Raw genomic sequence first — 23,093 nt, 5'->3', positions numbered from 1 at the left:
TACTATATGATAAAAAAATATAAAAAATTATTTATCATCAATTAAATATCAAATAATAAAATTCAATTAAAAAAATCTCATGTTGAATAATAAAATTAAAAAAAAAACTCAATACAATATCTAAAACTTGAGAAATTAATATCATACTATTAATAAATAGTTAATCTTTCAAACTTATAACTCAAGCTATGGATTCAAGTGTTTCAAAAAAAAATTATTACACAATAAAAATATAAAAATTAATTTGTTATTAAATCAATACTAAAATATAAAATTTCATAAGAAACTCAGACATGAAATAATAAAATTAAAAAAAACAAAAGTGTGAGTACAAAAAAGCTTAATTATGTTGGCCTAGGCCCAAGAGAGGTTGACGTGCCTGGCCCATGTATTTTCATTCGCCTATTTTATTTATTAAAAAAAAAAAAAACATGTGGTTTGCGTTTGATTAAAAGGAAATATGACGTCCAGGGAGTCAACGCGCGCTAACTACTTGAGCCACAACATGAAACTTGCAATCAAACAATCTATTATTAATATATTAACCTAATTTAAACAGTGAAACCTTCGATCCAGTTGTTTTGATAATAATATGAAATTTTTTTTGTTACTCTCTTGAGATGAAACATTTACTAAAAACTTGGTTTGCTTAAAGCAAATAACAGCAAGTGGAATTTTCTTAGTCACCACCTCATCAAATGATATAAAAGAAGCGTCCGTGATTACTTCATCCACCTAAAGTGGAAAATTGGATCTGGAGGAGGAGAAGGCTAAATCCAAACTCCGATCTAGAGATTCACTACCTCCACTTTCATTTCTTCTTCTTCTTCTTCTGCCATTTTTATATTTTTCCGGCAAGAGTTTCTTCCTTTTTGACAAGCAATCAATCCCGTTCCTTCCCTGTATAAAGAGGGCCACAAGAAAGTATAAATGTAAAATGACCTGACAGTCCCTCACTCGATGACATGGCACATTCCCATTAGTCAAGATTAAAACCCAAAAATAAACTCCAAGTACCCTTTCATTAACTTGGAAAAAGGAGGAAAGATGGCGCGAAAGATTTCCATAGTTAGTTAGAAATCCCTGAACTGTAGCAGAGCCTTATATCATCAGATGATTCCCGTTCTCCTTCTTTCTTGCTTCCTTAATTTCCTACCTAAAAACCTCAAGAAAAAGAAGAGGGGGATTTATCTCTCAAAACAACAGCAATTTAGGCTGTTCATTTTCAAATCAAATCTCAGGTACGGAACATTCTTTAAATCACTGTTAATGATTTTTCTTTGATTTTTCGCTTTGTTTTTGTTTGGTGATTTTAGTATAGATATAGAGAGGAGCAAATTAATTAATGAATAATTAGCTGCGGATGATTCGTAAAAGTAAGCTCTTATTCTTGTTTTGTTGAATAACCAGAGCTGCTTCTTGCATGTTGTTTCGTTTAAGAGGATTAAGGAAATGAGATAGAAAGGAATTTTATCTAGCGTTAGAGTTGTTATGATCGAAGTTGTGGAACAAAAAACACCAAACAGAACACGATTGGCTTTTAATCTGTGTGGAAATTATCGGAATTTTAAAGATGTTATATTTGGTGGTTGGCAGTTTAGTTTCATAGTGTTTGTGAATTAGCATACATGTCAAGGAGATTGCAAGAAAAGAGAATTTTTTTATTATTATTAAAACAAAAGGAAAAGAAAAGAGGAAGAAGAGAGAGATTACTAGTAGAGGTGCACTTTACCATATCTAAACTTGAATCGTACTTGTTTATGTATTAATTATCCAATCCACTCTCCCTCTCCCTTGAATTTGATTTTATTTTGTTATATATGGGTTCTTAATTTCTTAAACTGAGTATCACAGCACATTAAATCTTTCGATTTTTTTTATTATTGTTTGTTGATATTACTCGGCTAATTGTATCCTGTACAGTTACATGTATATAGGTCTCTCTGTGAAAGAAATTGTTTTCATTTCATCAAGCAAGCTCTTAGCTGTGTATGTGTGGTAAATTGTGAGATTGAGATACCTTCAATTTTGTCACATTTTCATACTCAAAAACTTTATCCTGCAGGGTTCCTAGAGTAATAGAGTACTAAAAACTAAGCTGGATCAGATTAATGTTTTTCAGTTATGGACTTGGAACATGGAAGCGGAAGCAGCAAGCATTCGGAATCACATCCAGAGGTTAGTGATGGGAGCGGAACCAGTGATCATGAAGATACATATCCAAAGCTTCGTGTTCGGGTTGGGAGTATTGACAATCTTCAGAGAGACCAAGAGAAAATTGATGGGACCGAAAGCAGTAAAAATTCAGAATCAAATCCTGAGTTTATTAATGGAAGTGTTAGTAGTAAACAAAGAGAGTTAAAACTGGAATTTACTGCTACAGAAGGGGATCTTTACATGCCATTTGTAAAGTCAGGTCCTTCCTCTTCCTCGCCTTCCTCTGCTTCTTCTCTGGGTTCTTCTAGCTCATCATTGTATGATCTATTTGATGTGATCGCAAAAGAAAGCGCTGACCTTGGAGAATGCACTGATTTTGAATCACCCAACAAAGCTCACGAGATTACTCAACCAGCATCAGAAGATCATGAGAATGATACTTCCATTGAAAATTCTCACAAATCAAAAGAAAGTGAGCGTGGCTCTTCAGATCACACGCTAACATTCCCAGCTTCTGATGCCACTCATGAATCCCTGGTGTACATGTCACCAACACAATCCCCTCCTCTCCAAGTCATGGAACGACCAGGAGGATATGATCCTTTTAGGATTCCATCATCCATCTTTGAAAGAAATAAAGGTCCAGCACCAATGGATTGGAGTGTTGCTTCCAATGAATCATTGTTTAGCATTCACGTAGGAAACAATAGTTTCTCCAGAGACCATGTTTTATTGTTGGGCGATCTGGGATTGTCTGGAGATATTAAACAGTCAGGTGAATTGATCATGTTCAGCCCACCCCCTCCAAAAGCAATGGTGGCCACTGATAATCAGTCTTCAGATCCTGCCTTGGAAACCTGCAAACAGAAGGGTGGAGCAAATGGAATATCAGATAATACTACCAAGGATCCCGCAGAATATCAAAATAAGGAAAATAATCCAAACCAAGCTGTATCCTGGAAATCTCCTAGAACTTCCAACCTTTCATATGAAAGTGGAGACAGTGTCGAGTCCTTTACTTTTCCAATGTAAGCTGCTCCCATTCTCTATATGCAAACACTTAAATACTAGAATTCATGCGCGCTCAACTTTTACGTATTACTTCTATTGTGCATAAAGACTGGTGGACTCTCGTTATTCATGCATAATATACATATCCATGCAAGGCGCCAGTCTTTGTCCATACCATATTTGTGTTTACATTCACATTGCACAATGTGAATACATGGATGTTTGTATGTTTGCGACTTGTTGTGTGAATTCAGTCCAGACAGAAATGCCTCTGGACTTGGCATGCTTGTAGTTCATGCATGTAAACAAGATGTCTAGATTTACTCTACAATTATATTCACGTGTATGCCTAATTAATTAGGACTCCGCAAGCCTAATGCTTTGTCAATGAGGAATATACCTTTGTGTTGCAGAAGAAAGAAGAAATATGCATGGCCATTTTGCTACTTTTCTAGTTGTAGCTGGGCGCTCTGCTACTGTAAACGGCCAAGGTGCTACTTTAGGTGGCCAAGCTGCTCGTGTTCTTATTGTAGCTGGGCGTTCTGCTACTATTGGAACTGTGGCCGAAAAGGATGGTGTTGTCATAAATATTCTGCGTATGCTCCTCTCTCTCCCTGTCAATTGATAACAATCAAGAAAATAGTAAATTCTGTCTTGTTAATTTTTTCCAACCGCCACGATTAATACCAATTACGTCACTTATGTTCATATATGATTCACAACTATTGCCATTTCATCTACATTATAAAACAAGGTTTATAATAACACTTTGTTATCTCATGATCTATATTTCTTGGGGTTTTGCAGTTTGGCAAGTGGGATGAGAAATGGTTCCCTGAAAGCAGGTATTGAGCAGCGGCAGCAGCATCTGGAGTCACCGTCTGCCCCAGTGAGTCAAGAATCGGCTTCCTATCATGGGTGTCATTGCTTTTCATGTTGCTCACGGGGTTGTTCTTTCAATTGCTGTTGTTCCTGTCGAAAAATCAAGTGTTGCTGTTAGAACTGGCTCCTTACTCATATGATGGAAGAGTGCATCTCAGCTCCTAAGGCGCTTCCTGTTTAAAATGCAAGCCTGAGCTGTCCTTAATTAAGGTTCTGGTGATTAAGTTAAAATTGGGACATTGACGGTGGTTGCTACTTAATCATCACGAGGCCTCTTGAAAATGCAATTGTTGTCCATGTGCGTTGTTCTTGGTGTGACTACAAGGAAACTGGTTCTTTTCAAGACAGGAAAAAAGGAAGGCGCTGAGGAATGGTAAGGGGAACCTCTAATCCTTTACCTTTATGATGTTTCCTCCGGGAATTTCAGGATGATTCGTCCCTGAATCGGAGCTAGTTTATAACTAACCCTATCTATTTTGCGTCTATATTGCTGTAAATTAACCTTTAATTTAATAGCCCTCTAGTGGTATTAGACGATTGTTTTCAAGCATATTCGGTATTTTTTATTATTTTTATTGTTATTTGGATTCTGCTGATGTTAGAAGCATGGTGTGATTGTGATGATATTACTCTATCTATACATGAATGAAATTCTAAATGGCAGTGAGTACTGCATGCATCGAGTAAGGTAGGAAATATATACAATATCTACAATTCAGGGGGCGGGGGGGGGGGGATCCTTAAATTAGTGTATTATCATAGAGAGAGGGGGGAACATAAGATCGCTTATGAAAGTCTTCTTCTTCTTCTTCTTCTTCAGTTTCATGCTTTTCATCATTTGTTTTTCTTTTATGCCCAGCATGATAGCGCATGTAGATACGACTGATCTTCTTTCCAATTGGTTGAATTACAATGGTAGTTTTGGGGATAGATGCTTTCATAGAGGGGGGGTATGGTCATGAACTTATTGGGAAAAATAGGTACAGCTTGAGTAATCATTTATATAATATAGGTATCGAATCTTTCTTACAAAAACCACCAAATCTTATGTATCGATTGTTAGCATTTACTGTCATTGGAGAGATTCTAGGAATTGATTTATTCTACAGTTGTAAATTTCCTAATTATAATAGGAACCTAGAACGTTACAAATCCTTTTTTTTGTATATATACTACAACAGTGTAAACGTAAGATTTCAATAAAGATTTTACAAATTACCAAATTTCCTTCTTTACTTACATGGTATCAGAGCAAATACCCTAAATTTTTTAACCTTTTTTTCCTTTGAGTTGTGAAACAAAGAGGCAGCCGCCACCCAGAACAAACTATCTCTCCCTGTTAGCGTAGAAACTTGATGGAAATTCCTACTAATTTAGTAGATACGATGGCAGCCCCTACCGATTTAGTAGAACAAAATCAACAAGGAACAGAGGCTATACTGGAAGATTTGACTACGAGAATGACCCAGGTTTTGAGACAAAGCCTGAACCAGACCCCTGCAGTAACATATGATACTGCTGCACCGATTGCTATCAAACTCAATGGAACTAATTATGCTCTATGGTCTCAGATTGTCGAGATGTATATCTCAGGAAAAGACAAACTGGGATATATCAATGGTGATCTTCCGCAACCAGAATTGAATGATCCAACATTCAGAAGATGGAGGACAGAAAACTCTATTGTAAAGGGTTGGCTGATTAATTCAATGGACCCTTCTCTAGTCGGCAACTTTATCCGATTTCCAACAGCAAAACAGGTATGGGAATCAATTGCCACAACTTATTTTGATGGGAATGATAAATCGCAGGTATACGATTTGAAGAGAAGGGTCACTCGAATGAAACAAAATGGGGAATCTATTGAGGGATATTACAATTGTCTTCAGGGCTTATGGAATTGATTACCGGCGACCAAACCCAATGGAGTGTGCAATTGATGTACAGAGACACAACACCCTGCTTCAAGAGGATCGGGTGTATGTGTTCCTTGATGGACTGGACGATCGGCTAGATAAAATCAGAAGTGATGTTCTACAATTACAACCGTTTCCATCTGTTGAGCAGGCCTATGCATATGTTCGAAGAGAGGACATTAGGCAGTCTGTAATGCTTGAAACAAATGGTGGCCCTACTGCTTCAGTTATGGCAACGAAGAGTGGGAAACAAAATCAAATGCTGCGCATGACCAAAAGAGCACCCGGATATGCAGCAACGGGGGGGAGCAAAAATCTGTCTGGAGGACTTGGCTGCTCCCATTGTGGTAATGTCAAACACACACGGGAAACGTGCTTCAAGCTACATGGTTATCCGGAATGGTGGAATGAATTTAAAGCAAAGAAATCACAGGAAGCTAATGGAGGAGTTGGACGGGCAGCAATAGCACATGGAGGAGTTGAACGGACAGCAATAGCACATGCAGAACCTACTCTTTCTCTCATTCCCTGTGTAGAGACAAAGGCAGAGACGGCTAGTAATGGCAGTGATCAAGGTAAAGGCTGCTGTTATACCAGCAGTGCTTTGGTAGTTTCTACGAAACAAAAGGATGATGACTGGATTGTAGACTCTGGTGCAACAGACCATATGACCTACAATCCAGACGACCTTGATGAATACATAACGCCAAGAAGGAACAATATTTCAAATGCTAATGGGGTCTTGTATCCAGTAACAGGGGCTGGAACAGTACAATTATCACCATCAATATCCTTAACTAATACTCTTTTAGTTCCTTCTCTTACAACAAAATTAATATCTGTGGGACAAGCTACTGAAGACCTAAATTGCATTGTTTTAATGTATCCACATTTTTGCCTTTTTCAGGATATTCTCACGAAGAAGATCATTGGGCGTGGTACTAAGAGAGAGGGGTTATACTACATAGATGAGTTCAGTATCGGAAAAATCAATATGGTGAAGAACTCAACCACTGCACAAGAAAAACAGATTCGGCTATGGCATGCTCGTTTGGGGCACCCGTCATTCGGCTATATGAGGCAATTATTTCCAGATTTATTTTCTAGTCAAAAACATTTAGACCTCAAATGTGATACATGCATTTTTGCAAAAAGCCACCGTGTATCATTTCCGGTTAGCTATAATAAAAGTGATATTCCTTTTGCATTAATCCATTCGGATGTTTGGGGACCATCCCCGATCACCACGGTTCATGGTGTTCGATGGTTTGTGACTTTTATAGATGATTGCACCCGGATGACGTGGATATATTTGCTCAAAAATAAGAATGAAGTCTTTGGTGTATTTTGTGCGTTTCATGCTATGATACAGAACCAATTCTCAGCAAAAATCAGAATTTTGAGGTCGGATAATGGAGGGGAATATATCAATCAAGACTTTGTGAAATACTTCCACAATGCTGGTCTCCTACATGAATTTTCTTGCAGTCAAACACCACAGCAAAATGGTATAGCTGAACGGAAAAACAGACACATTTTAGAAACTGCTCGTGCACTACTAATTGGAGCAAACGTTCCCCATAGATACTGGGATAAAGCTGTGGTCACGGCTGTGCACCTAATGAACCGGATGCCTTCTAAAGTCTTAGAATTTAAGACTCCGCTGCAAGTCTTGGCCACTCATACTACACTACCATCTATACTAATGTTGCCCCCACGTGTATTTGGATGTGTAGCGTTTGTTCATCTTCACAAGAACCAACGAAACAAGCTGGATGCATGTGCTGATCGGTGCATCTTTCTGGGATATGGCGCATCAAAGAAGGGCTATTGTTGCTACAATCCAGTAACTAAACGCACATACATCACAATGGATGTAACCTTCTCAGAAGCTGAAAATTATTATTCTCCAGTGTCCACTTCTCAGCTTCAGGGGGAGACATGGACGGAAGAAGAGAAGTGGTGGAGCTGCCCAAATATAGAACCAATACCTGCACTGCCCGCGGATGATGGAACGGGCAATGCAGGAAACGAAGAGATGGGCATACTGCCTATACATGCAGACGAAGAGAGGGACATACGGGCAGTCATCAACGTGGAAAGGGAAGATGACGATGATGCCACGGGTACTCCATCAGAAGACATGGAAACAAAAAGGGCAGCCACGGTTGAGGAAGAGATGGGTGTATCTGTGGACATGGGAGAGGAGGACTTAATTGCAGACTTGGCAGTCGACACCGGGGATAAAGAAGCTGAAATGGAAAGTGAAACTGAACACACATCTAGTAGTCAGACCCCTCTACTCTCTGTACTCGACGATGATCATTCCTCGCCAGAGAATATCCATGAGGTAAACTCTCTTGCTCCATCCTCCAATCCTGTTTTGAATACTCCTATTGGTTACAAATTACCTGCCAGGAAAAATAGGGGAAAGCCTCCAGCTAGATACTCCCCTAGCACAGAGGGAAAACAATCGAAGTATCCCATCTCCAACCATGTAACAACTCAAATGCTGACCAAACCACTTAGAGACTTTACCAATAAGCTGTCAGCTCATCATATCCCGCATGAAATTCAGGAAGCCTTGACCGATCCTAAGTGGGCACGAGCAGTAGAAGAGGAGATGGAAGCACTGATGAAAAATAAAACATGGGCACTTATTCCACTGCCGAAGGGGAAGAAAACAGTTGGGTGTAGATGGGTCTTCTCTATCAAACACAAAGCGGATGGAACCATTGAGCGGTTTAAAGCAAGACTGGTAGCAAAAGGATATACTCAGACATATGGAGTGGACTATCAGGAGACTTTTTCTCCGGTAGCAAAGTTAAACACTGTTCGAGTGCTGTTATCACTAGCAGCAAATCTAGATTGGCCGCTACACCAATTTGATGTAAAAAATGCTTTCTTGCATGGAGACCTGGAAGAAGAGGTGTATATGGACATCCCACCTGGATATACCTCATCCCCAAATACTGGAATTGTTTGCAAACTACAGAAGGCATTATATGGGCTAAAGCAATCACCTCGCGCGTGGTTTGGGAGATTCAGTATGGCAATGAAGAAATATGGCTTTCAACAAAGCAACTCGGATCATACTCTATTTCTAAAACAACAACAGGGAAAGGTGACTGCATTGATAATCTATGTGGATGACATGATCATTACTGGAGACGATACAGAAGAAATCTTGAAACTACAGGAACAATTGGCTACCGAATTCGAGATGAAGAACTTAGGAGGACTAAAGTATTTCCTTGGGATTGAAGTGGCTAGATCAAACCGAGGCATATTTCTTTCACAAAGGAAATATGTGCTAGACCTACTAACCGAAGTAGGAATGCTTGACTGCAAACCGGCTGACACCCCCATGATTCAAAATCAGAAATTTGGGGACTCTACGGAAAGGGCTTCAACTAATAAGGAAAGGTATCAACGGCTGGTGGGAAAATTAATTTATTTGTCACATACTCGCCCTGATATTTGTTATGCAGTAAGCATAGTCAGCAAATTTATGCATTGTCCGAATGAAGAACACATGGATGCTGTAATTAGAATACTACGTTACTTAAAATCAGCTCCTGGAAGAGGCCTTTTATTTTCTAAAAATGGTCATCTAGCGGTTGAAGGATACACAGATGCTGACTGGGCAGGAAGCATATCGGATAGAAAATCTACGTCGGGATACTTCACATTTGTTGGCGGCAACTTAGTCACATGGAGGAGCAAGAAACAAAAGGTAGTTGCCTTGTCAAGTGCAGAAGCCGAGTTTCGAGGAATGGCAAAGGGACTATGCGAATTATTATGGCTCAAGAGGTTATTGTCCGAAATTGGGTTCAGTCCAGAATCAAAGATGAACCTATACTGCGATAATAAAGCTGCCATCGAAATATCTCACAACCCAGTTCAACATGACCGCACAAAACATATCGAGATAGACAGGCATTTCATCAAACAAAATCTCGAAGAAGGGGTGATTAATTTTCCATTCGTGAGGTCAGAAAACCAGCTCGCAGATATCCTTACAAAGGCCGTCTCCAGCAAAATTTTTCAGAATTCACTTGACAAGTTGGGCATCGAAGATATCTTTGCACCAACTTGAGGGGGAGTGTTAGCATTTACTGTCATTGGAGAGATTCTAGGAATTGATTTATTCTACAGTTGTAAATTTCCTAATTATAATAGGAACCTAGAACGTTACAAATCCTTTTTTTTGTATATATACTACAACAGTGTAAACGTAAGATTTCAATAAAGATTTTACAAATTACCAAATTTCCTTCTTTACTTACATCGATGCCCTTGTCCAGAACCAACAAGAGATGTTGGATGAATGTATAGAAATTTGTAGAATGATATTAAAGGTTCATCCACGTACTAATGTAAATGCTTTCGATGTATAGGATGCTCTACTTGAATTCATGCCTTGTAAAGAAATATCACGCCAAGAGCTTGGCCCATCACTGCTGTTTTTGTCAGCGGAATAATTCTCCAAATACAATGAAATTGGAAACATTTATTTAATAATTGTACAATACTACTGCCTTTAATGTCTCTTAGTCTTTTTTATTTTTTCAGGTCATTAATTTAAAAACTAAGTAATGTATAGTTCTATTCTTCGCCATGTTCTATCATATCATACGTAGAGAATACACAACACAATATATATTTAAACTATTTAGATAATGGTCTAATAGTAAAAATTTGAAATCAAGAGATTTGTTTCCCTGTAGTTTCAGGTTCGAACTATGTAGTTGCTCATATGATGGCTACTGAAGGCTTACATGGTCGTTAACTTCAGGACCCGTGAGATTAGTTAAGGTACACGCAAGCTAACCAAGACACCAACATTAAACTAAAATAAAAAATAATATTAGCTAGTTTGGATTCTAGCTGGTATTGCATTGAAGATTCTCGTCCATCCTCCTCCATAGATTTTATATTTGGTTTCACATGTGATAATATTATTTAAAAATATGTGTGTTGGAAATAGAGTTTTAAATCTGTTGTTGAATAATTAGTCCCCAGTTCTTCTTAAATAGTAGCTGACAAAAACATGGCTAATATAAGGTTATAGAGGTTTTTTTTTAATACACACACACACATATATATATATATATATATATATATATATATATATATTAAGAATCATGTGAATCCACGCGCCATGGCGCTGGCCCTTCGGTTAGTTAAAATTCCAGGTACCGGGAGTTAGAATAGTTATAATGGAAAATCTGCTCTTCGAGAGGCTATTGCTTTAAGCGGTGGGACAATTAAAAGACCAGCATTTATTCGATGTGTGGAAATTAATTGAAGTTGGAGGTTCCTAATTCTTGATTGGTAATAAGGGTACCACATTCTTAAACACAGAGGCCCCTCCCTTGTATTTTGAGTCCTGATATTTTGCACCTTGGATAAGTTTAAGAAGACTCCAAAAGGGCATTTATGGGGAGGGCCTGAGCACCACACTTCTCATTGATTATGACTGGATGACCTTGGGAGCTCATGCATGAAAGCTTGGACACTAGAAATATCCCCTTGTTATGCTCAAAATAAATAAAAATAAAAAAGACACGGGTGTGTGTGTGTGTGTGATTGCTATGTTAGGATGTGGTAGTGGTTTTTTCTTGCAGAAGGCCGACCACTGATATTCCGAACAGTAGCTACTAGCTAGCAACCGGTGGCTAGAACCGGACGAAATTCTGGAGATGACGTTGGGAGTTTTCTTGCTAGATCTTAGCGAAGGAATTAAAATCTTTATAACACTTTCTATTAAGAACTAATATCTTAATGGATGATTGCCTTGTTTGAGGTTTATTTTATATCGATTATTTCTTATATATATATATATATATATATATATATATATTTTGTAGGGCAAGAATTAGCACATAACAACTTATTCATTGAAGCTCTTTGACTTGCTCCTGCCTATACAGTACCGTTTTATATATAGAGAAGGTAAAGAAGAGAGTGTTTTTTTAGTTTATTTATTGCTATTATTTTCAAAACAATCAAGTATTTTTTTCAATTTTAAATATCAGCACAGTACTCAATTATACAAACTTACACGGTTTCTTATAATAATTCTTCTTGATTTATTTATTTAGGATATGAACTCATAAATAATTTACTGCCAACATGTCAATTTCGCATATATATATAATGTAAATTCTTCTAGTTACATCATAGGTTACTTGCATGATACTCATTAAATCTTGTGGTTTCCTTTATGAACTAATTAATATAGCTCAGTACTAGAATAAATAATATTTGTTTAGGTATTGAAATAACACTTAAGAGATATTATTGAACGGTTGAGATATAATTATTTAAGAATAAAATCTTGTGACACAGGGTTCGTGGCTTACTATTTGTTCAAACTTTATGATTTGATTTTTAAACCTTATTTAAGGTTTAATAATAAAATCTTATTATTTGTTTAATAATTATTCGTTTTATTTAATAAAAATTAAGTATAATATATAGTATGGGTAGGAGCTCAATATAACATAAAAATCTTCTCAAATGCAATAATATTGTAAAAAAGGAAAAGAAACACAAGAGGTAGGCATTTGTCTTGTTACCACTGTAGACATTTTCTATTCGTTGATGAAACGACGACGTAATCGTTGATTGGAATTTATTTTTTTTCTTGTTTAATCGCTATCATTGTGATTGTTAGTTCTTAAATTAACAACCCAAAATAATAGTAGTAATGATGCAATAAGGCCATCATCCACGCGGAAGACGAAGGAGGGTCTCTCGCAATAACTTTTGAATGGGACCCACCAATGTGCCGGGCCTTACGTGTTGACGGCTTGATGCATTAATTGACCGGCAGTGGACCCCACTCTCGCCAGCAAAGTCCTCTGCTCTGCTCCCCACCTCCCTCCTTGCCCTTGGTAGACTTTAAACGAACTCTCTCAAGTCGTGCTTGCTAAAAAGTAATAAACAAAACAAGAGAGAGAGAGAGAGAGAGAGAGAGAGAGTTTTCCTTTCCTTCTTCCATTAGCCAGCCAGAAAAAGAAAACACGCTTCCGTCTTTGAAAATCACTGTTTTGCCTTCACCCCAAACACAAAAAGGATCCCTTTTCATTTTTTCATTTTTTTCTGGGGTTTTGCTTCCCTCTTGGTTCTATTTTCTCTTCGTTTCTTGAGAAAATGAAATGCAATCTGTTATCAAAAACCCTTCTCTTCTTCTTCTTCTTCTTCTTCTTCTCTCTCTCCTGTTTTCTCTCTCTTGTCTCTGGTGATGAAGCTTTTCCTGATAAATCTGTTCTGTTGGAATTCAAGTCCGCTGTTTCTGATCCTTATGGGATTCTCTCAAGCTGGAACCCCAACAGCAGCAACAAGACTAGTCACTGTTCATGGTTTGGTGTCACGTGCAACTCCAAATCCAGGGTTATCTCACTGAATATCACTGGTGGGGATGGCTATGGAGGTAATTCTAAAGTTCCTCCTTGTTCAAGGTCTTTGAAGTTTCCTTTTTTTTCTCTTGGGACTAAAAGAACATGTTATAATCATGATGGGAAACTGAAGGGGAAGTTGTCTCCTTCTATTGGAAAACTTAGTGAGCTTAGAGTTTTATCATTGCCTTATAATGAGTTTAGTGGGGAAATTCCCATGGAGATATGGGGTTTAGATAAATTACAAGTGCTTGATCTTGAAGGCAATTTGTTTGCTGGGAAATTGCCAGACGAATTTGCTGGTTTAAAGAAGTTGAGGGTTTTGAATCTTGGTTTTAATAGACTTGATGGGGGGATTCCAATTTCTCTGTCCAATTCTGTGTCTATGGAGGTTTTGAATTTAGCTGGCAACATGCTGACGGGATCTATTCCCGGGTTTTTTGTTAGTTTTAGGAAGTTGAGGGAGCTTAATTTAGCTAATAATGAGCTAAATGGGACTGTTCCTGGTGGTTTTGGAAGCAATTGTCGGTACCTTGAGCATCTTGATTTGTCTGGGAATTTTCTTGCTGGTGGGATCCCTCTTACTCTGGGAAATTGTCAACAGTTACGGATACTTTTGTTGTTTTCGAATATGTTGACGGGTGTCATTCCTCGCAAGTTGGGTCAGCTGAGCAGGCTTGAAGTTCTTGATGTTTCAAAAAACTTCATTAATGGTGCAGTCCCTGCTGAACTTGGAAATTGTGTTGAGCTGTCAGTTCTTATCCTTTCAAACCTTTTCGAAACACAGCCAGGGGAGAGAAATAAGAGTGGAAAGGTATTAGTTGGATTGTCACGTGTTGCTGGTGTTGAGTATAATCATTTTGTAGGATCTCTTCCTGCAGAGGTCGCAGCCCTTCCAAAGCTGAGAATACTTTGGGCACCTAGGGCAACTCTGAAAGGGAAGCTTCCAACCAGTTGGGGTGACTGTGAGAGCTTGGAGATGGTGAACTTAGCTCAGAACGGTTTCTATGGACAAATAAAGGGAGCTTTTGAGAGATGCAAGAAGCTGTATCACCTTGATTTGAGCTCAAATAGGTTAAGGGGGGAGCTTGATAGGAATCTTCCAGTTCCTTGTATGACAGTATTTGATGTCAGTCACAACCTCTTATCAGGCCCTATCCCCAGATTTGATTATAACGTGTGTTCCCCCTCCTTGAACTCGGATCCTGTCCAAGTTGACGACCCATCAGGATATGTACCATTCTTCACACGTGAAACTCGCGTTGCAAGCCATTTGCCTTTTGTTCCTGCTAGTTTAGCTGTGATTCACAATTTTGGCGGAAACAACTTTACTGGTCAAATCCGTTGGCTCCCAGTTATTCCAGAGAGATATGGGAAGCAGATTGATTATGCCTTTCTTGCTGCTGGGAACACGCTCACCGGATCGTTTCCTGGAAGCTTATTTAGAAAGTGCGGTGAATTAAATGGAATGATTGCTGATGTTAGCAAAAACAAATTATTAGGTCCTATTCCATTGAATATTGGTGCAATGTGCAGATCTCTTAGATTTTTGGATGCCTCTGACAATGAAATTTCAGGGTATATTCCTCCCAGTCTTGGGAATTTGAGATCACTCATCACCCTTGACTTCAGTGGTAATAGACTGTGGGGTCAAATTCCAGCAAGGCTCTATCGATTGAAGTACTTGAAGCACATTTCCTTGTCTGGCAACAACCTGACTGGTGCCATCCCTTCTGGCTTGGGGAGGTTACGTTCTCTTGAAGTGTTAAATCTTTCTTCAAATTCCCTGTCCGGTGAGATTCCACAGGACATTGTGCTTTTGAAAAACCTAACTGTTCTTTTGCTTGACAACAACAATTTCTCAGGACAGATTCCCTCTGGTTTATCTAAGGCAGCATCACTATCTACAGTTAATGTCTCCTTAAATAACCTTTCTGAGCCATTCCCCTTGATTCGTAAAGTGGCAAATTGCGGCAATGCCCCTGGAAATCCATATCCTAACCCATGCCATAGATTCCTCCAATCTGCTCCATCTGATTCGACAGATAGCAATGGTACTTCTTCACCAGGGTCTAAAGCTGGGTTTAATTCAATTGAGATTGCATCCATAGCATCTGCATCAGCCATTGTTTCTGTTCTTCTAGCTTTGGTTGTTCTCTTCTTTTACACAAGAAAACGGATCCCAATGGCCAGGGTTCAGGTTTCCGAACCCAAGGAAATTACCACATTTGTTGACATTGGTGTTCCATTATTATATGAGAATATTGTACAAGCAACAGGGAATTTCAACTCGATCAATTGCATTGGGAATGGAGGGTTTGGTGCCACTTACAAGGCTGAAATTTCTCCAGGAAGCCTAGTGGCCATAAAGAAGCTTGCTGTTGGAAGGTTTCAAGGTGTTCAACAATTTGATGCTGAGATAAAGGCCCTTGGGAGGGTGAGGCATCCCAATCTTGTTACTTTGATAGGATACCATGCCAGCGAAACAGAGATGTTCCTCATATATAATTACTTGCCAGGAGGTAATTTGGAAGATTTCATTAAAGAGAGATCGACAAGGGAGGTTAGTTGGAAGATTCTTCACAAGATTGCTTTGGATGTAGCCCGGGCGCTTTCTTATCTTCATGATCAATGTGCTCCTCGTGTTCTGCACCGTGATGTCAAGCCCAATAACATATTGCTGGATAATGACTTCAATGCTTACTTGTCCGACTTTGGATTATCTAGGCTTTTGGGAACCTCTGAAACCCATGCAACAACTGGTGTAGCAGGAACATTTGGATATGTTGCCCCGGAATATGCTATGACCTGTCGTGTCTCCGAGAAGGCAGATGTTTACAGCTATGGTGTGGTGCTACTTGAGTTGATATCAGATAAGAAACCGTTGGATCCTTCATTTTCTTCACAAGAGAATGGTTTTAATATTGTTTCTTGGGCATGCATGCTATTGCGACATGGTCAAGCGAAGGAGGTCTTCACTACAGGACTCTGGGATTCTGGTCCGCATGATGATCTGGTAGATATGCTGCACTTGGCCGTCACTTGTACAGTTGACAGCCTCTCAAACAGGCCTACGATGAAGCAAGTTGTTCAACGGTTGAAGAGAATTCAACCCTCCTAGCGTTAATCAGGATGGTGGAAGGTGCCTGTCTGTACATCCTAGCATAGAAGATATCACATGAGAATAGAAAATCGTAGTTGTAAAACACCTCTTAAGATATTGAACCGAAGTGGTGGTTTTCATTAGAATGTATTCATGTCTAAATACCCGTCTTGTTTTAGGCTAAGGAAAATTGTTGTTTCCAAGAATAACAAATATTCCATCGAAAGTGTGCTTTTAAATGTATCTATCCGAAATCATCGATAATTTTGTGGCTGCATGCTCCAAGTGACTGCTACGGACTTATGGTGTTTGCTGTCATCCCCCCATCTTGTTGTGGCATGGCCATATCTGTCCTTCCATTCATTTTTAAAACAGATTGCTGCTCTCGTTTCAGGGAAGGCAAATAGAGTCAGATTTCTGAATAGATTTGGCTTCATTTTCTGTCATTTCATCCTTTTCAATTATATCATGAACTTATTTTCAATATTACAGATTAACTTTGCAGGGAAAGACCAATAGACATCTTCTTAGTCATGCAGCAGGTGCCATACAGAGTATATTTACATTTTCACGGCTGAAACACCATCACTCCTTCCGCAAGGAATCTTGCGATTCCATGCAAAAGTTCAAATACAATGCCTTAAGTTTAAATACAATGCCTGCGGTTTTGGAAAGAGAGATCCGCTAAAAAACCTCGAGGAGAAGAGATCCCTTTTTCGAATTAGTTTTCCATGATAGACATCGGTAATCTGCGGCCTGCCCTTTTCTCTTTTTGATAAAGACGATTGCAGGAACATATTCATCGGTTATCCCATCTGCATAGCACGGCGACAGCCCATGTGCAGATCTGAACTATCAAGTCTTGTTTTCCCTTCCTCCATTTGTGCATACACTGTCAGCTTAGGAAATAGGGAAATACACTCCCAGCTTATGAGATGGGGGAATTAGGAAATAAATATAACATGCAGCCTCAAAAAACCATTTCAAACACTCTTCTGGAAGATGAAACGAAGTTGGGCCATATTCGGTTTCCGTTTCAAGGCCCCCCAATAAATAAAAAAATAAAGCAAACTACTTCCTAAAATTCTCTCATTTTTCTCTTCCTATTTCACATCCCTACTTCTCTTTTAAAGGATGACATAAACACCGACTTACATTACACAAAGGACGGACCAGAAGAGTTTATCACTATGTGTCTAAGAGGGTGATTAACATCACTGCCACCTGCATGCTTCACGAACTCTGCGGGGGATAGAAAGCTGCCATGGCAGACGCACATGATCCTTACTTCCTCTCCCTTGCCATACTTGTACAGGATGCCATCCACTCTTCTCCCATTAGGACCATCTCCTTTTGTAAACACACAAGGCATATCTTCCATTGCATTGGTCCCAATTTCCCTCCCTATATTTTCTGCAGAATCAAGCTTCTTGGAAAAATTCTCCATTTCTGTACTGGAGGCGGCTCTGCACGCATTTTCATTTTTCTTTGTCCCAGAAGAATCTAAATCTTCTTGACTGCCTCGTTCCTGCAAAGACTGGTTACTTGTTGGACTTCGTGCTTCACCACCACTGCTTGATCCTGATGCACAAGAGATTATGAGAAGACAAAAACCATCTGCCTTTTCTCCATTTTCCCGTTCCCTTTACTTGCAGTAATTTCAAGATTAATTACAAATTTCCAGTATCATTGTATCGGTTACAGAGGCATTTAAGTCGTACGATTGCTATAGGATCACAAAGAAACTGTCAACTACATGCAATTACTCACTTAAAGGCCATTTGACTGTATCCCATGGGGGAAAATAGAAAAAGATAAATAAAAAAAAGGTCAGAAGATAAAGAGAAAGAAAGTAACATTAGTCTAGCATGCAAAACCAGTAACGTGAAAAGCAGGGATCCTTAGCAACAGCAAGAAAAGTTAAATTGCATAATTGACTAGGCTACAGAACAGTTTTCAATCTGATCAAATCAATTAAGGTCACATAACCCAGTTACTATGGCAACAGAAACAATTTCGAGGATGATTTGTGACAACTACAAGGATCAGTAATCGCCTGATTGGAAAATTCCATCTAATAGCCACCCCAGACTGTCTCATCACTTTACATGGGAAGCCAGACCCATCTTGCCCCTCTCCTCCCCGACTAACCCACAAAAATGGTTTTCACTTTGCCAATTGAAAATCTTTCAGTTCAAGCAGACGGAATTTTCCAAGCTTCTGAAAACATTGCACCACCCTTTCAGTAATCAACCTCTTAATTCATCCTCTCCATGCCTTTTGAGTGTGTCGAGCATGTAATATTGAGAAACACCCTCCTTAACTCACCCAGAAAACCTGGATTTAGTTATTCACCAGTTGCTTTCTTAAAGTTGCAAAGCAGCGAAGCTTTGACAAATACAATCCCGAACTCAGTGATAACTGAGGCATCAACTTCTGTTTCTATAGTAAATCTATACCATTGGACACAAGAAGCTTGATAACGAACAAGATTTAAGCCTTTGGAACTAAAAAATTTCCACAAATTAAGAGTTGGGAAAAACTGAATTTAGGGATTGAAACTGGATGGACCTGCAAGGAGGATAGATAAACGAAAGAATCCGAACTTAGTGATGGCTAAGGACCAACTTCTGAGCTAGGGAAAATCTATACCATCAGACACACAGAAGCATTATACCGAACAAGATAAAGCCTTTGGAATTTAACACTTTCCACAAATAAAGAGTAGGGAAAAAACTGAATTTAGAGATGTAAACTAGATAGATCTACAAGGAAAATTGATCAAGCAAACGACGCTTTAGCCTAATCCTGAGCTACCATCTATCCACTGCCCACGCATTAATAAGTAATGACACTGTAATGAATAGTTATGATGCAATAATGAAAGACTCCATGGAATGGCTGGCAATCAAGTAGATGCTTGGTTTGTGAACTCATTTAAAGTTACAGACCATCTCCATCGTATAGACTACAAGCAGGCAAGCAAAGAAATATTAATAATTTAAACGTAGTTTTAAAACGTTAAAAGAATCTATCCGCTACTTCTTGGAAAACACAACTAAATAATTACCCATACGCAATAGGAAGTTCACTCCATTTTATATGAGCAAATGCGTACAAATTCCACTTCATGTTTCCTCTCCCTACCTTCTTAAGGCAATCATGATAACACTTTCTACATCGATGCCACAGTAGAAGTGTGCATCTCTTCTGCCTTCGTTGACAGAAAAGAAAATGCTGAAAAAGAGCCTATTCCCAGGAATCTAATATCCCTTTCAAGCAAGTAGATACCATAGCCAACTAAGAACTAAACTAGTAAGCAATAAACTGAGTTTCTTAGTTCTCCATGCACCTGAACTAAATAACTGCATAACTTGAGTGCCCAATGAAGGTGACCAAAATGAATTGCAAGTTCATGAAGTTGGTCAGTATAAAGAAGCCTTCCAGAAACAACCAGAGTTTTACAATGGTTTTTACCCGAATGTGACCTTCCAGTTATAATAATTACCAAAGTAAATGATCTGCCTGCGTATGCTACACGCAATATCCTAGCACGGAGGGTTTATCTATTCTGTATAGAAAAAACAAGTGCCCGTTTGTTTTTGGGTGCAACAAAAAGCATTTTAATGAGGTTGAAACGGAGTTTCAACTTCATTGCCAAGCCAGTCGTAAGTATCCATGAAGTTGATATGCTGCAGAAACTCAGTTCAGTTCTGACACAAAGACAGATGCAAGAAACCCACTGCCTTTTTCATGAGAGACATGCTAATGCAATCTGCTTACTTCCCATATGTAGCAGCAATCAGTAATGAGGGCCTTGAGTTAATACTCTACTTAGTTACATCTCAGAATTGCTCGGATTTAAACAAGCATGATCCTCTCCTTCTTTGGACCTTCTATGATTTTCTTTCGCGAAATATTGATGAAACCAAAGAAACTCCAACGACAGAATTCAATACTACTTAAATTAGTTGAGTAAGATTTGCACTGTTTAGAAACAAATAAACATCCAAGATTTAGCATCCAATCCAAACAAAAGAACCGACCTATCTAACACCACAGCATCCACATGATCGATTTAGCATCCAGACCAAAATCCACCACCAAAACAACACCAAACAATAAAGCCACTCATTCCAATTCCATCCAGAAACTCCCCAAAAGACCGCGAAAAACAAAAAAATCGGACACCAAAAGGTTGAGATTTTTTAAAAAAAAAAGGTACCTTGAACAGGCTTGCTCACCATTTCTGATAATCCAGAAGAGCTCCCTCCTTGAGACTCCACGGACCCTTGTGACGCTTGCTGCTGCTGCTGCCCTGCCAGATTATTACCTCTATTCACAACACCACTCTGCTTACTAGCCCACGTCGGCACCCAATTCCCTTTATTCAATTTGACTTCCTCCAGACTCAACTCTCCTCTCAAATTCCTTTGCTTTTCACTTCGCCTTCTCTTGGCTTCCATTCTCCTCAAACTCTGCATTTCCTTCCGCTTCCTCCACTCCTCCTCTGTCTCCGTAGGCAAAGAAGAAGTCCTCATGAGAAGAGGATAAGATGCAGGTGGAGTGGTTAAAGCATCATAGTCTCTCAACAATGGTATTGAACCAGCTATTGATGAAGATCTCGTTAGTTTCTTTGAAGACTTATCAACCCCAAATCTTCCACCAAGTGATAGCCCAAGATTTAATTCAATCTCCTCTGTTTCGTCTCCATCACTTGTTGCCGTTTGATATTGCTGCGCGTCACTTGACATGAATCTTTGTAATAGATCTCTTGGGTACCTGTTAATATCCAAAGAAAGACTCTCCATTACTCTGCTACTTCTACTGCTGCTGCTGCTCCTATTTCTATTCTCGTTTGTTTCTCCCATGATGCCGCCTCTCTATAAACAGAGGAAGTTTTAACTTCTTGCTTCTTTAAGACAGCTTTCACTGGATTAGAAAGTATTTTGGGCCTATGAAACAGAACGTGAAGGAGGAGGAGGAGGAGGAGGAGGAGGAGAGGTTGAAGTGTTTATTCTTTGATCTGATTTAGAGACACCCATTTGTCAGGAAGGCTTAATTCTTTAGTTGTTTTCTTTTACAGTTATCTCTCGGGGCTATCTGACAAAAGCTTTGCCCTTCAATTAAAACCCAACTTGCATTGCATACACTCGCCAGCGAAAAATAATAATAATAATAATAATAATAATAATAAAGAGAAGGCTACCAAAACGTTGATGTCTTCTTCTTTCTTCTTTTGATAAGAATATAGTTAGTACCGAGAAAATGAAGGAAAACAGAAGCCGAAGATTTAAAGAAATTGAAATCGACGAGGAAACACAGGAGAGGGAGGGAGGGGGGGAGATGGGGTGCTTCTGGGCGGTAATCGAGAAAAGAAGGAAAGAAATAAGCAATTAATTGAAAAAATATTGTACTTGTTGAAGGACGAAAGTGCCCTTCAAGTTAAGACAAGGAAAAGAAGGTAGCTGGGAGAGAGCCAGGTGGCGATCATGAGAGGAGAAGGGTGACACGTGGTTGTGACTGCCACAAATCTCTTCCTTTTTACTGATTATTTAATTAACTCGTTGTCTTCTTGAGGTCCGTGTTGAACGAACCTAAAAAACAAGTTGCCTTTCTAATTCTAGAGCAGAGGACACGTTTCGAGATGTAACAGACGCTAGAAAAAGTGTACATGTGTTTGTCAGTTTAGGTGTGTGGGAGTTCGACACGTGGATAGGAAGCAAGTTGCAGGAGGAGTACTTATTACTCCTGAAAGATGCGGCTTTCTTTTATCTTGCTACTCTCGATGTGGGTGCATACTATTTTTTATTTTAAAATATATTATAATAATTCTTTATTATTTTTAATATTATAATTTTAAAATTAATACAGAATATTAATTTAATACCTTTTTAGTACCATTCTACTAAAATAACTTGGAGTTAATTTATTTTTCTATTTTAAAAGTATTTTTAGAAATACTTAATTTTTTTTCTTTTTGTTAATTTTTTTATGTGTTTTCATATTATTTTGATATGGTAATATTAAAATGTATTTTTAAAAAATAAAAAAATATTTTAATATATTTCTAAACAAAAAAATACTTTATAAATTAATTACAAATATAAAAAATATTTAAATATCAAAAGAGTTCTAAACCAACACTTATCCCTGTTATGCAAGGATAAAAAAAAAATTAAATTAGGTTTTCTTAGGTCTTTTAAGGTTGCGCAATACATTGTAATTGAACATGGATGTTCATTTATTCCGAAGTTAGGCAGAAATTAATTCAAAATCAATTTAGAATAAGTTAAGATAATTACTTTAATTGATGCATGGTAAATATAATATACTCATCAATGTTGATTTTATATATATAATATTTATATTGTTTGAATATACACACCTTGACATTTACATGACACGTTTAATTTCTATATTCAATATATTATTCTTTTAGAAACTCAATAAATAAAATATATATAAAAAATATTGAGCAGGAAATATTGAATAGGATATGAGTATAGTAGAAACTTTGATATATAAATACCTACCACTAATAAATAAATTCATTTGTTCATGTAGTGTGAAGAAGAACGACAAATGTTGACGTGGCACTTATATCAGCTGAGACAA

At 38.3% G+C, this 23,093-nt stretch overlaps 3 protein-coding genes across 5 annotated transcripts; 2 read left to right on the top strand and 1 right to left on the bottom strand.

Annotated features, from left to right (window-relative positions):
- Positions 1-606: 606 nt before the first annotated feature.
- On the top strand, positions 607-4,713 carry LOC133704126 (uncharacterized). Of its 3 annotated transcripts, none has more exons than XM_062128879.1 (4): positions 608-1,241; positions 2,123-3,185; positions 3,582-3,764; positions 3,976-4,713. In XM_062128879.1, exons 2-4 carry the CDS (start codon positions 2,125-2,127, stop codon positions 4,166-4,168), a joined length of 1,437 nt encoding a protein of 478 aa, XP_061984863.1. In that variant the 5' UTR covers positions 608-1,241; positions 2,123-2,124; the 3' UTR covers positions 4,169-4,713. The 3 variants fall into 3 exon arrangements, with proteins under 3 accessions (XP_061984864.1, XP_061984863.1, XP_061984862.1); XM_062128878.1 differs by having other exon boundaries at positions 2,066-3,185; XM_062128880.1 differs by lacking the exon at positions 3,582-3,764 and having other exon boundaries at positions 607-1,241; positions 2,066-3,185.
- An 8,166-nt stretch (positions 4,714-12,879) lies between these two features.
- On the top strand, positions 12,880-16,739 carry LOC133705689 (LRR receptor-like serine/threonine-protein kinase RPK2). The gene has a single exon (XM_062131035.1). The coding sequence runs from the start codon at positions 13,128-13,130 to the stop codon at positions 16,491-16,493; it is 3,366 nt and encodes a 1,121-aa protein (XP_061987019.1). The 5' UTR covers positions 12,880-13,127; the 3' UTR covers positions 16,494-16,739.
- Positions 16,740-16,973: 234 nt separating this feature from the next.
- Positions 16,974-21,821, bottom strand: LOC133705690 (ninja-family protein AFP2-like). The gene is made up of 2 exons (XM_062131036.1): positions 20,701-21,821; positions 16,974-18,056 (listed from the first exon to the last, which is right to left on the bottom strand). Exons 1-2 carry the CDS (start codon positions 21,344-21,346, stop codon positions 17,632-17,634), a joined length of 1,071 nt encoding a protein of 356 aa, XP_061987020.1. The 5' UTR covers positions 21,347-21,821; the 3' UTR covers positions 16,974-17,631.
- Between the last annotated feature and the right edge of the window lie 1,272 nt (positions 21,822-23,093).

Source organism: Populus nigra, chromosome 10 (assembly GCF_951802175.1).
Source record: "Populus nigra chromosome 10, ddPopNigr1.1, whole genome shotgun sequence".
Lineage (NCBI taxonomy): Eukaryota > Viridiplantae > Streptophyta > Magnoliopsida > Malpighiales > Salicaceae > Populus > Populus nigra.
Note: the sequence above shows the minus strand (reverse complement) of the source record. Positions and strands in the feature narration are given on the sequence as shown.